The sequence below is a fragment of the Lithobates pipiens genome, unplaced genomic scaffold, assembly GCF_037356315.1.
Source record: "Lithobates pipiens isolate NorthernLeopardFrog02 unplaced genomic scaffold, aLitPip1_a1.2 Scaffold_8, whole genome shotgun sequence".
Classification (NCBI taxonomy): Eukaryota; Metazoa; Chordata; class Amphibia; order Anura; family Ranidae; genus Lithobates; species Lithobates pipiens.
The window spans coordinates 630,747,766-630,764,076 of record NW_027507903.1 but is presented as its reverse complement, the minus strand read 5'-3'; the positions used below and the strand labels follow the sequence as shown (position 1 = coordinate 630,764,076).

The following is a 16,311-nucleotide window of genomic DNA, read 5'->3' as shown; positions in this document are numbered from 1 at the left end:
ATAATGATATATAAATAAATTATATAACTCCCTCCTTGCTATGTAAATGTAGTTTTGCAAAGCTTTTTTTTTTTTTTTTTTTTTTTTTACATATCATGTATGTACAGTACATATGTTATTTTTTATTTGCCCAGAGTTCCACTTCTTCTCAATAGTCATGTCATTTTTCTTTCATTAAAAATGAACTAAAAGAATAGAGGCAGTCAATTTAGCAAAGAAAACATTCACTGAGCTAAAAAATAAAACATACCGTATATACTCGAGTATAAGCCGAGATTTTCAGCCTCTTTTTTGAGGCTGAAAGTGCCCCCCTCGGCTTATACTCGAGTCATCACTGTCTGCCTGCTCGATCAGCGTGTCGAGCAGACAGACAGTGGCCATTCTATAATTCAAAAGCCGCGCCTCCGGCTCCGCCTTCGCCTGTGATAGGCGGAACACTGAATTTCCCAGCAGCCTGTGTTCCGCCTATCACGGACATCGTCTCATCCTCGTACTACGGACGAGGATGAGACGATGTCCGTGATAGGCGGAACACAGGCTGCTGGGAAATTCAGTGTTCCGCCTATCACAGGCGAAGGCGGAGGCGCGGCTTTTGAATTTTACAATGGCCGCCGAGGCGATCCGCGGCGATCCTGGCAAGGCACGGGACGGAGGCAAGGCACGGCACGGCGGCAAGGCACGACACGGGACGGAGGCAAGGCACGGGACGGAGGCAAGGAGGCAAGGCACGGGACGGAGGCTCGGGACAAAGGCTCGGGACACAGGTAGGCTGGACACACACACACACACACACACACACACACACACACACACACACACACACACACACGGACACACACACACAGGGATGGATGGATACACACACACACAGGGATGGATGGATGGATGGAGACACACACACACAGGGATGGATGGATGGAGACACACACACACAGGGATGGATGGATGGACACACACACACACAGGGATGGATGGATGGATGGACACACACACACACAGGGATGGATGGATGGATGGACACACACACACACAGGGATGGATGGACGGACACACAGGGATGGACGGACACACAGGGATGGACGGACACACAGGGATGGACGGACACACACACAGGGATGGACAGGCATGTCTCACCCTCGGCTTATACACGAGTCAATAAGTTTGCCAGTTTTTTTGGGGGTAAATTGGGGGCCTCGGCTTATATTCGGGTCGGCCTATACTCGAGTATATACGGTAACACAAATTATGTAACTGTTTTCTATTTTCACACAGACCACGCATAAAAGTAATGTCACCACATTCTTCTTTGTGGGTTTTAACAAAATGGCCATATATAATCTGCTGCTCTTCACTTTGGTCCTTATTATATACATGGTGACAATCTGTGGAAACCTTTTGATCATCATGCTGATATATTACAGCAAGACCCTTCATTCTCCCATGTACTTCTTCCTCTACCAACTCTCTATATCTGACATCTTGCTGATCACAGATATTGCTCCAAACATGTTAAATATTGTTCTACAAGAGACGTCCTCCATATCTTATTTTGGTTGCATCACTCAATATTATGTCCTTGGTTCAACAGGAACATTTGAATGTTTCCTTCTGACAGTGATGTCCTATGACCGCTATCTAGCCATCTGCTCTCCTCTGCATTATACCTCCATTATGAAACAAACACTTTGCATTCAATTAGTTCTTGCATCCTGGATTTTCAGCTGTTCTGTAGGATTAATACCAATCCTTGAAGTATGTCAATTAGAATTCTGTGGCCCAAATGTTATTGACTATTTATTTTGTGATTTAACTCCTCTTGTGGAACTTTCTTGCTCAGATACATCCAGAGTTCAAATGGAAATTACCTTGCTGTGTGTTCCTGTGCTAATATTCCCCTTCCTAGTGATAGTGGTTTCATATATTTATATTGTTTTATCAATATTAAAGATATCCTCCTTTTCTGGAAGACTGAAATCCTTTTCCACTTGTAGCTCCCATCTCACTGTTGTGTTTATATTTTATGGAACCCTAATTGCTGCATATATGATTCCCAAGGAAGGACAATCACGAACGATCAGTAAGATAATGTCCTTGTTGTATACAGTGTTTACTCCCTTTGTAAACCCTTTCATATACAGTTTGAGGAATAAAGAGATCAAAGACAATTTAAAGATGTTGTATATAAACAAAAGGCCTTTTATTCAAAACCTTTGGTAAAAGTTAAATTATTAATATATATCTATTTAAACTTGTAGAGAACTTGGTGTGCACTAGTATCCAAATATTAGACTTCTACCGTACTGAAGCTATGCTTAATAATACATTGGTATAAGCCCTTGTACACACGGTTGGACATTCCGACAACAAAATCCGTCGGATTTTGTCTGACGGATTTTGTCCGAAACTTGTGTTGCATACACACGGTCAGACCAAGTTGTCGAAAAATCTGATCGTTCGTAACGTGATGACGTTATTTCCTTGCGACGGGACTACGTTCAGGCTAGTAGCTAATAGCTTTGGTCTAGGAATTTTATCTGAGCATGCGTGGCACTTTCTCAGATTGGAATTCTCGACAAACTTTTTTTCCGTCAGAATGTCCGACCGTGTGTACAAGATCTTAGAGTTCAATTGCCCAAATTAGGCTCCTAAAAGGCTACCACCCTTTAGACCTTTATTCCATGGCACCTCTTAAAACTCCCCTTTAACTGTGTTTTGTTTTTGTTAAAAGGTTTGCTTTATGACCTCTAGAGATTTCTTGATTTAACAATGGGTTTTCAGCTGCTTACTGAACCCAATATCTCTTTTTTACTTGCCAGTCACTGCTATTGACACTAGAAACTCAACAGTCTCAGTTCTGTGTGTATCTTCCTTAAAGGGGTTGTAAACCAGCTTTTTTTTTCTTCTGGTCCGTCGGTGGCGTGAACTTACATCGTGGGATATTTTTATTTTTAATAAAGGACTTGTCCCAAGCTATCTCTTGTCTTTTTTACATTTTTGACGCTTTTTATGTGAAAAATGGTAGGGGTACACCGTCCCTTATTACTAATTCACACAGAGGGGGAGGCCAGGATCTGGAGGTCCTCTTGTTAAAGGGGGCTTCCAGATTCCGAGAAGTCCCCCACCCACAGACCCTCACAACCACCGGGCAAGGGTTGTGGGGATAAGGCTGAAATGAAAAAATACTAGTGGTGTGTACTAGGTTTTTCTTCATTTGATCTTCTAGATGTGCAAGATACTATTAACTTGACTCCTACAGGGAGCCACTGTTTTATGTTTGTGTATGGACCAAACAACAATTTTCTCCTCATACTGGGGGAAACTACTCAGTCTAACCCTCACCTTTTTCCCCTCCTGCAAGGACCATGAGAAAAACTACAGGATGTCTTTTCACTTGACTCAATTTTTTTAATTTAAATTTTAGGTTAAAACCACTCCATTGAAAAGGGGTACTGATCTTCCCTATATATTAAAATATTTTGAATACAATGAGGTAGATTTGGTATTAAAGTCATAGGTACTTGCACTGTTTTGAGAGAAAGTATGAGTATTCATGACTTTAAGGCTGCATTCACACCTGAGCGTAGCGTGTTTGAACGTTTTTACCGGCGTTTTGTCGCGCGACAACGAGCGTTTTGTCACACTACAACGCGCGTTTTGTCACACTACAACGCGCGACAACGAGCGTTTTGTCACACTACAACGCGCGACAACGAGCGTTTTTTAACTTCGGCATTTTTTTCAGCCAATAGGAAAAATATTTTTCATCTGCTTATTTTTTCTTGAGCAGATACAGCGTCAAAACGCCCGTAGAAACGCTCGTTGTCGCGCTAAACGCTCGAATCGAGCGTTTCCATTAGTTTCTATGGGAATGAAAACGCCCAAATCAGCCCAATTCACGCGACAAAAAAGGGTCCGGAACTTGTTTGAGCTTCAGGCGTAGGGCTTCAGGCGACATGGAGTGGAGATGTGAACCATCTCCATTGAGAATAATGGATTTTTTCCCCTCCAGCGTTTTGTAGCTTCAGGCGTAGGGCTGCAAAACGTTCAGGTGTGAACGGCTGTAATACCAAGTCTATCTAATTTATTTCCAAATTATAAATAAATTATGAAGATGTAATAGGGATAATGGGTACCCCTTATATGTTTGATGGTTTTGACCTAAAATTATAAAAAAAAAAAAAAAGAGAAAAGAAAGTGGAAGAGAACATGTGTTTAATTTTACTTGTTTATGATTTATTTTTTTTTTTTACATTCCAATAATCCAATCTCACCTCTTTCCCTGGTTCTCATCCCTACTGTATTGCATACATAATTTTCTTGTAAATTTCTAAACTCTGTGTTTATATATAAATATATAAATTTTCTTGTAAATAAAATAAACTCTGTATTATGGTGACCACTAGAGATTTCTTGATCTCTGGGGTTTTATCTACTTTATTTTAAAACTCCTCAATTCTTTAATCTCATAGGGTGCCATAGATGTAAAGGTACTAAATGTAAAACATGCAGATTTATTATTCATGGCCAAAAGTAGTTTACCAGTAAAGATGGTCTTATCTTTAACATCAAACAGTTCATATGCTGTAATCTATGGACTCAGGTGCCCATGCAGGTACCTCTATATAGGTAGGACGGTGTGAGCAATAAGGACGCGCTTCGGCGAACACTGTAGGTTCATAGAGAATAAGGTCGAGAAGCATAGTGTGCCACGTCACTTTAAATACAAACATGGGGGTAGTACTGATGGTCTGGAACTTTTTGGGATAGAGTCTATACCTATGTCAGTCCCGAAAGGTGAAAGATTTGCTTGTTTATGTAAATGTAAATCCTATTGGATATATACCCTTAATAGCATGTGACCGGAGGGGTTAAATGAGGAACTTGAGAGGTGCACTTATCTGAGACATCTTTACCTCACCACCCCTATATGTATCTAGTTATTATTATATCAGTTCCTTAATTTATATTTTTACAGATTTATATCATATATCAATATGGTCATATACTGATGGCTATAGATACTATATTATGATATGCCAATTAATAATAATCATACTGAATACACTGACTGGATGCAGAGTATATATATATATATATATATATATATATATATATATATATCAAATACACTGCCTGAAGTAGATTAGAAATAGTACACCACGGAATACACTGTAAAATGTAGATATAGGCTACACTGACTGGATGCAGAGTACATATATATATATATATATATATATATATATATATATATATATATATATATACAGTGGTGTGAAAAAGTGTTTGCCCCCTTCCTCATTTCCTGTTCCTTTGCATGTTTGTCACACTTAAGTGTTTCGGAACATCAAACCAATTTAAACAATAGTCAAGGACAACACAAGTAAACACAAAATGCAACTTGTAAATGAAGGTGTTTATTATTAAAGGTGAAAAAAAATCCAAACCATCATGGCCCTGTGTGAAAAAGTGATTGCCCCCTAAACCTAATAACTGGTTGGGCCACCCTTAGCAGCAACAACTGCAACCAAGCGTTTGCGATAACGTGCAATGAGGCTTTTACAGCGTCCTGGAGGAATTTTGGCCCACTCATCTTTGCAGAATTGTCCTAATTCAGTTACATTAGAGGGTTTTCGAGCATGAACAGCCTTTTTAAGGTCATACCATAACATCTCAATAGGATTCAGGTCAGGACTTTGGCTAGGCCACTCCAAAGTCTTCATTTTGTTTTTCTTCAGCCATTCGGTGGTGGACTTGCTGGTGTGTTTAGGATCATTGTCCTGCTGCAGAACCCAAGTTCGTTTCAGCTTGAGTACACGAACAGATGGTCGGACATTCTCCTTCAGGATCTCTTGGTAGACAGCAGAATTCATAGTTCCTTTTATCACGGCAAGTCTTCCAGGTCCTGAAGCAGCAAAACAGCCCCAGACCATCACACTACCACCACCATATTTTACTGTTGGTATAATGTTCTTTTTATGAAATGCAGTGTTCCTTCTACGCCAGATATACTTGGACACACACCTTCCAAAGAGTTCCACTTTTGTCTCATCGGTCCACAGAATGTTGTCCCAAAAGTCTTGGGGATCATCAAGATGTGTTGTGGAGAAATTGAGACGAGCTTTGATGTTCTTTTTGCTCAGCAGTGGTTTTCTCCTTGGAACTCTGCCATGCAGGCCATTTTTGTCCAGTCTTTTCCTGATGGTGGAGGCATGAACGCTGACCTTAACTGAGGCAAGTGAGGCCTGCAGTTCCTTGGAAGTTGTTGTGGGGTCTTTTGTGACCTCCTGGATGAGTCGTCGCTGCGCTCTTGGGGTAATTTTGGGTGGCCGGCCACTCCTGGGAAGGTTCACCACTGTTCCATGTCTTCGCCATTTGTGGATAATGGCTCTCACTGTGGTTCGCTGGATTCCCAAAGCTTTGGAAATGGCTTTATAACCCTTTCCAGACTGATAGATCTCAATTACTTTCTTTCTCAATTGTTCCTGAATTTCTTTGGGTCTCGGCATGATGTGTAGCTTTTAAGGATCTTCTGGTGGACCTTACTGTGTCAAGCAGCTCCTATTTAAGTGATGCCTTGATTGTGAACAGGTGTGGCAATAATCAGGCCTGGGTGTGGCTAGAGAAATTGAACTCAGGTGTGGACAACCACAGTTATAGTATGTTTTAACACGGGGGGCAATCACTTTTTCACACAGGGCCATGATGGTTTGGATTTTTTTTCACCTTTAATAATAAACACCTTCATTTACAAATTGCATTTTGTGTTTACTTGTGTTGTCCTTGACTATTGTTTAAATTGGTTTGATGTTCCGAAACACTTAAGTGTGACAAACATGCAAAGGAACAGGAAATGAGGAAGGGGGCAAACACTTTTTCACACCACTGTATATATATATATATATATATATATATATATATATATATATATATCAAATACACTGCCCCTAACTGAATAACCGAATAACCTGCCTGCTTAATCTAAATCAAGCTGTCTCCATCCACGCCAACAACACTACGCAGGGCCGCCATGTCGGCAGCATTATATAGAGTGGGGAATGGACTTAGTCCCCATGAGCCATGCCTTTGGCCAATTATGGTTCTCTTAGCAGAGGGCACTGGGATTGGCCAAAGCCTGCAGGTCAGGTGCATGCTTTGGTCAATCATCATGCAGCAATGCAATGCGATCTCGCAGTGCATTATGGGGCATTCTGCGGGCGCTCGAATTTCCTGCAAAAGCCCCTTAATGCTCGTTCTTTGGCGAACGGGCGAACAACCGATGTTCGAGTCAAACTCATGTTTGACCCGAACATCAAGCTCACCCCTAATCTTTGGTACATAATATAATCTGCTTCATATTGACTGATACACCTTGATTTATTCTAGTGATGTTTAGATTATTGATATTCATTGTTTTTTTACAAGCATTCTTTGGTATATCATTATCCAATTGACACTAGAGGTTTCAATCATATGACACACAATTGCTGGTTTTGAAGCAGACCAAAGATTGTCACTTTTATGTTTAATCATTTTTTATTCGTTATAAAAAGGATACAATATAGAACATTTTTACAGCATATGATATAACAGTGTCACCTTACTTTAGTAGCACAGTCACTATAATAACATACATGGCTTCATCAGTTTAGGTAGAAATCTTATAGTTATGGGATTGTCATAGAGCTATTCCAATCATTAAACAATACATCTCTACTCAATAGTCGATTCTCACTTGTCAACTATGTTCTAAGAACATATAATGAAGGGTGACAATATTTCAATATTAGAAAAGATGTGGTATCAAAAACGTTAAGGATAACACAAACTGTAATAGAGGCCCTTAACTTAATAAGGCCTCAAACAAACAAAGAGAATTCAAGATTTTAGCGTCTCCAAGGTGCCCAATGGTATTCGTAACTATGCGCTCTACTGTCCTTATAGGCCATTATTTTCTCATGTTCAGCTATGGTATTTAGTCTAGCGACTACTTCTCCAATAGTAGGGGGCTCCGTATCTTTCCATCTATATAATATTGCTGCCCTTGCTGCCAATAAGATGTGTTTAGAGATTGATCTGACTGGTTTAGGGTAGTTACATATAGGGATGGCCGAACGGTTTGCCCGGCGGTCGTTTTGCGGCGAATTTTGGCTGTTCGCGGTCCGCCCGATCGGTGGACTATTGCCGCCGTTCGCCCGGCGGACTTCCGTGCTTACTGTGTAAAAGAACTTTGTCCTATGATGACAAATCCATCATGGGGTACAGGACAGCCAATTGAGACATTACAGCACATGGACACTTGGACATTCCCCCTAACTTATAAATAGACCCGATCCGGCGGCCATTTTACATTCTTTCTTCTGTCACTATAGGGAGAGGTTGCTGTGTGGAGCAGGGAGAGACTGCAGTGACCCAAATCGCTAGCTATTAGGTCCACAAAAGTTCTTTAAGGACTGGTATCATGGTATAGGTGTTAGGTGTAGTCCAGGATATAGGTTTGAGGCACTGCTGTGCTAGTGATTGTTGCAGCAGCCTGTCTTTTGTCAGTGTAGAGAGAGGGACAGGACGCTGTGTGCAGCAGGGACAGTCAGTTTAATTATTAGCTGTTACTATTAGGTCCACAAAAGTCCTTTTCAGGACTGATATGGTAAAGTAGTACAGGATATAGTTTTGAGTGGTATTCAAGTTATTGTTCCAGCAGCCTGTGTTTTGTCAGTTTAAATAGGGACAGGCAGGAAGCTGTGTGTGGCAGTGAGGGACAGTCAGTTTAATCAGTAGCTGTTACTATTAGGTCCACAAAGGTTCTTTTCAGGACTGGTATGGTAATAGCCTTGTACACGTATAATATTCTTTCTTCCAAATATAGAAAGAATATTATACTTGACTGCTGCCCTTCTGCTGCAGTAGTCCTTTATGAGTATAGGGACTGAGGTACAGTCTGCTAATCATTCACAACCTACTAGTTCCACAAAGGTCCTTATAAGGACTGGAAAGGTATAGTGTACTACAGTACGTAGGGTTGAGTGAGGTACAGTCTGCTATTCCTTAAGGACTGGTATAGGTCCACAATATATAGGGTTGAGGTGCACTACTGCTGACTGCTGCCCTATACTGCAGCAGTCCTTTATGAGTTTAGGGACTGAGGTACAGTCTGCTAATCATTCACAACCTACTAGTTCCACAAAGGTCCTTATAAGGACTGGTAAGGTATAGCGTACTACAGTATATAGGGTTGAGTGAGGTACAGTCTGCTAATCCTTAAGGACTGGTATAGGTCCACAATATATAGGGTTGAGGTGCACTACTGCTGACTGCTGCCCTATACTGCAGCAGTCCTTTATGAGTAGGGATGAGCCGAACACCCCCCGTACGTACGAACGTTAGAACCCCATTGAAGTCTATGGGACTCGAACGTTCGAAATTAAAAGTGCTAATTTTAACGGCTAATATGCAAGATACTGTCCTAAAAAGGGTTTGGGGACCTGGCTCCTGCCCCAGGGGACATGGGTAAATGCCTAAAATGTTTTTAAAAATTTCCGTTTTGGCGGAAGCACTGATTTTAATGACGATTAAAGTGAAAAAAAAAAGACATTAAACGGAAATAACACCATTTAAAACTGCTTGCGGTTTTAATGTTATATCTGGTTCCTGCAATATGGTTGAAAATCATTGAGAAAAATGGCATGGGGAGCCCTCCCTGCCCGTTACCAGCCTATTTGGGTCTTGTACGCATATTAAGGGGAACCCTGTACCCATATTAAAAGAAGGAAATGCGTGTGGCCCCCAGGCCCTATATACTCAGAACAGCAGTATACAGGCGGTGCAAACAAGACAGGGACTGTGTAGGTTTGTTGTGTTAAGTTGAATCTGTTTGTAATTTTCAACTGATACATTTTTAAAGTGTAGCTCCAGCGGAGGAGGAAGAGGATAGACAATCAACATAACAGGACAGTCACTCAGCATCAGCATAGGCAGTCTTGAAGGGATGTGATATTTCAAAAAAATTTATTCGGTTACATCAGGTTCAGGTGCTTGGTAGCTGTGGGTGATCCAAGACTGATTCATCTTGATGAAGGTCAGTCAATCAACTGATTTGGTGGACAGGCGCACCCTGTGATCGGTAACAAAGCCACCAGCAGCACTGAAGGTGCATTCTGAAAGAACGCTGGATGCAGGACAGGCCAGTAGCTCAATTGCATACTGTGCAAGCTCTGGCCAGTGATCCATCCTCAAGACCCAATAAGCCAGAGGATTTTCGGTGGGAAAGGTGTCCAAGTCTGACCTTGCCCCTAGGTATTCCTGCACCATGTAAATCAGACGCTGGCGATGGTTGCTGGAACCGATCATACCTTGGGGCTGCGGACTAAAAAATTGTCTGAAAGCATCAGTCAGACGGCCACCTTCTCCACCGCTCCTTCTGACCAATGCCTCAGCAACACGTTGTCCAGGACCAGGAGTTTGTAACCTCCCAGTCTCTGGGAACGCGTTGCACAGACCTTTCTGCAAGGCCTCCCGGAGATGTCTCATCCTCTGCTCCCTCTGCGATGGCAAGATAAGGTCGGCAACCTTACCCTTGTACCGTGGATCAAGGAGAGTGGCCAGCCAGTAATGGTCCCTCTCCTTGATCCGAAGAATACGAGGATCCTTCCGCAGGCTTTGCAGGATCAGGGAGGCCATGAAGCGTAGGTTAGCTGAGGCATTCGGTCCGGAGTCCTCTGGGTCACTAAGGACAACATGATCCGCAGCTACCTCCTCCCAGCCACGTACAAGTCCACGTGTTTCTTGGGACTGTAAATCATCCCTACAAGACTGCTGCTGCTGCTGCTGATGCTGAGTAACAGCCTCCACCTCCATGCTGACACAATCATCCTCCTCCTCCTCTTCCTCCTCCTCACCCTCTTCCTGTGTGATGGGTGGCACAGCAGGAACACTGTCTGGATAAAGGGGGCCTTGAGAGGCAAGGAAGTCCTCCTCTTCCTGCCTCTGTTCTGCCTTAAGTGCCCTGTCCATTATTACACGCAGCGTATGCTCCAAGAGGTGGACAAGAGGTACAGTGTCACTGATGCATGCACTGTCACTGCTCACCATCCTTGTGGCCTCCTCAAACTGTGACAGGACAGTGCATGCATCCCTGATCATTCCCCACTGGCGTGGTGAGAAAAAACCGAGCTCCCCTGACCCTGTCCTGGTGCCGTAGTCGCACAGGTACTCATTGATGGCCCTTTGCTGCGTGAGCTACACAGGGCACATGGGTCAGTTGTCCCTGTCGGAGGGCGGAGAGGAGGTTGGTGCCATTGTCACAAACCCCCATTCCTGGCTTAAGCTGGCATGGCGTCAACCACCTCTCGGCCTGCCCCTGCAGAGCTGACAAAACATCCGCCCCAGTGTGGCTCCTGTCCCCCAAACAACCCAGCGTAAGCACGGCATGGCATCGTTTTGCCTGCGTACTTGCGTAGCCCCTGGAACGCCTACGGAGCACCGCTGGTTCTGAGGACAGAGCACTGGAAGAGGCCATGGAGGAAGAAGAAGAGGAGGGGGTGGAGGAGAGAGGTGTGTCACAACCAATAGTAGCATTTTGGAGGCGTGGTGGCGGAACAACCTCCAACACTACTGCACCTTGTCCTGCATCCTTCCCAGCTGCCAGAAGAGTGACCCAATGGGCCGTGAAAGACAGGTAACGTCCCTGTCCATGCCTGCTGGACCATGAGTCAGCGGTAATATGCACCTTACCGCTGACCGCCCTGTCCAGCCATGCAAGGACATTGCCTTCCACATGCCGGTAGATAGCCGGAATCGCCTTCCGTGAGAAAAAGTGGCGTTTGGGGACCTGCCACTGAGGAACCGCACATTGTACAAACTCACGGAAGGGGGCCGAGTCTACCAACTGAAAAGGCAGCAGTTGAAGTGCTAGCAATTCAGCCAAGCTAGCATTCAACCGCTGGGCATGTGGATGGCTGGGAGTGAACTTCTTTTGCCAGTCCAGCAGCTGGGGCAGGGACATTTGCCTGCTATAATCGGACGTGGGTGTACCGCTAGCAGAGTTCCCGGAAGCACTTGGCTGTGACACACCTAATTCTACACCTTCATTCCTCTCAGAGCAGGTTTCAGAGAGGACTGAAGGTCTAGTGGGGTTGGAGATGCCAGCTGATGAGGAGCAAGGAGAGGTCCGCTTTGTTCTTTGGTGTGGGTCTTTGAGGTACGCTTGCCAACGAGCTGCATGGCAGGTCAACATATGTCTGGTCAAGCATGTGGTGCCCAAGCGGCTGATGTTTTGGCCACGCGAGATACGCTTGAGACATATGTTGCAAATAGCAGCGGTGCGATCTGATGCACTCGTCTCAAAAAAGGCCCACACCAAAGAACTTTTAGAATAACGCGCAGAGGCAGCGCCCTGCACAGGCGGAGCTCTGTGGTGTGATTCAGTCGGTGTGCTGCCCCTAAGCTGGCCCCCGGAGGGCATCCTGCCTCGTTGGACATGTGCCTCCTCCTCCTCCTCCTCCTCCTCCTCTCTCCTACCAGGCACCCATGTGGAGTCAGTGCCCTCATCATCCCCCCCCTCTTCATCGCTGTAGCAAACCTGGCAGTATGCTGCAGCTTGTGGAACATGACTGCCAGATTGCTGTCCTTCTTGAGCATCCCCTCTCTCTGCGCTCACGCTACTGCCTTCCTCTAGCTGAGTGTCATCATCAGAGCCTACAAAACACTGGGCATCCTCCTGGAGCATGTACCCAACACTGTGCTCAAAGCGTTCAGGAGACTCCTCAGGAGGACGTGGTGGGTCTAGGGAAGGAGTCACTGATGATGACATTGAGAGGAGGGAAGACGATGCGTTGGCAGCTGCTTTGCTAGTACCCTGAGACTGGGTGAGAGAGGATGAGGAGGATGAAGAGGGCTTGGTCATCCACTCTACCAAGTCGATGTAGCGCTATAATGTCAAAAAATTTAAAAAAACCTAGACATAAATCACCAAATGATCTGGTAGTGAAATCAAACTTAAAAGGTCAGCACACATATCACATGTTGTGCAGTCTGGTAAGGAATACAGAAAATGTGCTTCAGTGAACTAACAATATGAGCATAAAAAAGTCCAGCTATGACAAAATAATGTGAAATGTGAGTCCAGATATTCCGTTGGTATGAACTTTGTATAGCCTTCCGTTCACAGCCAGAAAATATTATAGAAAACGGTGGATACTCTTACCGAAAATGGTGGACACAAACTACTGTATAGTAAATGTGTCATGCAGGCTTATGTGCGTCACACACCATTCGTATACATCAGGTCATGGATCACCATCCGAATAGTCGCTGCCCACTTCAGGATCGGTACACCTCAGATCTCCAGGGTTTTCGACTCTCTCTTGAAGGTTCCGGTCAGCTTGGAGCTCAGAGCAGGTTCACCATAAACAAAAAGTAAGGACACAATGCCTCTCATAGTGAAATTCCACCATTAAAGGTTTTATTTAAAAAAAAATTCCAAATGACATATAAAAAATGACATAAAAAATATCCAAAAAGAATCACGTGATCCAATAAAAATGAACAACAAAAAGAGCAATATGGGGAGCAGGAAACGCTAACCCGACGCGTTTTCGACTAATAAGTCTTCTACTGGGGCATTAACGACATATTTTTTATGTCAATTTTTATATGTCATTTGGAATTGTTTTTAAAATAAAACCTTTAATGGTGGAATTTCACTATGAGAGGCATTGTGTCCTTACTTTTTGTTTATGGTGAACCTGCTCTGAGCTCCTAGCTGACCGGAACCTTCGAGAGAGAGTTGAAAACCCTGGAGATTATTTTGTCATAGCTGGACTTTTTTATGCTCATATTGTTAGTTCACTGAAGCACATTTTCTGTATTCCTTACTAGACTGCACAACATGTGATATGTGTGCTGACCTTTTAAGTTTGATTTCACTACCAGATCATATGGTGATTTATGTCTAGGTTATTAAAATTTTTTGACATTATAGCGCTACATTGTTTGTTATCATTCGTTATTTTGACTTAGTTTGTTTGTATGTTAGTTGCTGTTTTGTGTTATATCACAATTTTTTTGTCACTTATATAGGGAGCGCAGTGTTTTCCCCCTCTTTTTGATTTGTACACTCTACCAAGTCGTTGGCATGTTGCGGTTCAACATGTCCAGCTGCCGAAAAGAAGGACAAGCGTGTCCCATGGCCACGTGCTGATGACAATGCAATGCATCCACGACCAGCACTGTTGTCTCTTGACACAGAGCCTGCTTGCCCTCTTTTATCAGCTCGCGCCTGTCTGCCTCTCCTTGCTGGCCTTCCAGACATGGTAATGGCCTGAAGGGAGTTGAGTAGAACAGCAGTTGGGTAGTGTATATTGTGCTGGAGGCACACAACACCCACTAACTCTTGCAGATGCCTTTATTATAGAACACCAGAGATAAAGGGGTATACTGTAATGGAGTCACACAACACCCACTAAGCCCTGCAGATGGCTCTATTAGAGAACAGCAATAAACGGTATTTACGGGTGTGTGTGTATTGTGCTGGAGTCACACAACACCCACTAACTCCTGCAGATGCCTTTATTATCCACTTCCCGACCAGCGCACGACGATGTACGTCAACAGAATGGCACGGGCAGGCATATTGGCGTACAGGTACGTCCAATATTCGATGCCGCCCTGCCATCGGGAGCGCGCTGCCGGCGGCACGCTCCCGCGCTGGTCGGGACCCCCGTGAGTCCGGTCGCGGGACCCGCGGACTCGATCGCCGCGGGCATCCCCGCGATCATCTCACGGAGCGGCCGAATAGAGCAAATGCTGTGTAAACAACATTTGTCTATTCTGCCTAGCAACTAGTGACGCTGATCTCTGCTCCATGTGATTGGAGCAGAGATCAGTGTACACTAAATGAAAGCCCAACCCCCCCACAGTTAGTAACACTCCCCTAGGAACACTTAACCCCTACACTGCCACCCACTGGTTAACCTTTTCACTGCCAGTGTCATTTACACAGGAATCACTGCATTTATATAGCAGTGATTACTGTATAAATGACAATGGTCCCAAAAATGTGTCAAAAATGTCCGATGTGTCTGCCATAATTTCGCAGTCACAATAAAAATCGCTGATCGCCGCCATTACTAGTAAAAAAAAAAATAATAAAAAATTATTAATAAAAATGCTATAAAACTATCCCTATTTTGTAAACGCTATAACTTTTGCGCAAACCAATCAATAATCGCTTATTGCGATTTTTTTTACCAAAAATATGTAGAAGAATACGTATTGGCCTAAACTGAGGGAAAAAATGTTTTTTTATATATTTTTGGGGGATATTTATTATAACAAAAAGTAAAAAATAATGCGTTTTTTTTCAAAATTGTCGCTCTATTTTTGTTTATAGCGCAAAAAATAAAAATCGCAGGGGTGATCAAATACCACCAAAAGAAAGCTCTATTTGTGGGAAAAAAAGGACGTCAATTTTGTTTGGGAGACACGTTGCACGACCACGCAATTGTCAGTTAAAGCGACGCAGTGCCGAATCGCAAAAAGTGGTCTGGTCTTTGACCAGCAAATTGGTCCGGTCTGAAAGTGGTTATAGAACACCAGAGATAAAGGGGTATACTGTAATTGAGTCACACAATACTCACTAAGCCCTGCAGATGGCTCTATTAGAGAACAGCAATAAATGGTAGATACAGGTGTATATTGTGCTGGAGGCACAAAAAACCCACTAACTCCTGCAGATGCCTTTATTATAGAACACCAGAGATAAAGGGGTATATACAGATGTATACTGTGCTGTGCTGGAGGCACACACAACTTCCAATAACTCCTGCAGATGGCAAGTGGGCTCAAATAGAGAAGAGCTATGTAGGTGGATATAGAGGTGTGTACTGGGTACAGAGCACGCAGACAGCACGCACAAGCTCCTAACACTACTAACTGCAAGCTCTATTATAAAAGATAGATCACTAGCTATATAGGTGAGGTGAATATAGCGGTGTATACTGTGGTCAGGGCAAGCAGACAACAACCACTACAGAAGAGCAAGATCGAAAATCGGCCGATAATGATCGGTGTGTACTGTGTTGAAGGTACACAGAACACCCACTAACTGCTTCAGACGCCAACACACTACACTTGGCCGCCGCGCTGGCGGCCTTATATAGTGTGGGGCGTGTACTACACAGCCTGAGCTATGATTGGCCACAGGCATCCTGCCTGTGGCCAATCATGGCTCTCCTCGCTGCTGGCGCTGTGATTGGCCAAGCATGCGGGGTCACAGTGCATGCTTGGCCAATCATGAGCCAGCAATGTACTGCGATG

The 16,311-nt window shown here is 43.8% G+C and overlaps 1 protein-coding gene across 1 annotated transcript; it reads left to right on the top strand.

Moving 5' to 3' along the window:
- Nucleotides 1-1,274: 1,274 nt before the first annotated feature.
- Nucleotides 1,275-3,412, top strand: LOC143964064 (olfactory receptor 1M1-like). Its single transcript, XM_077473771.1, has one exon. The coding sequence runs from the start codon at nt 1,324-1,326 to the stop codon at nt 2,215-2,217; it is 894 nt and encodes a 297-aa protein (XP_077329897.1). The 5' UTR covers nt 1,275-1,323; the 3' UTR covers nt 2,218-3,412.
- Nucleotides 3,413-16,311: the final 12,899 nt, after the last annotated feature.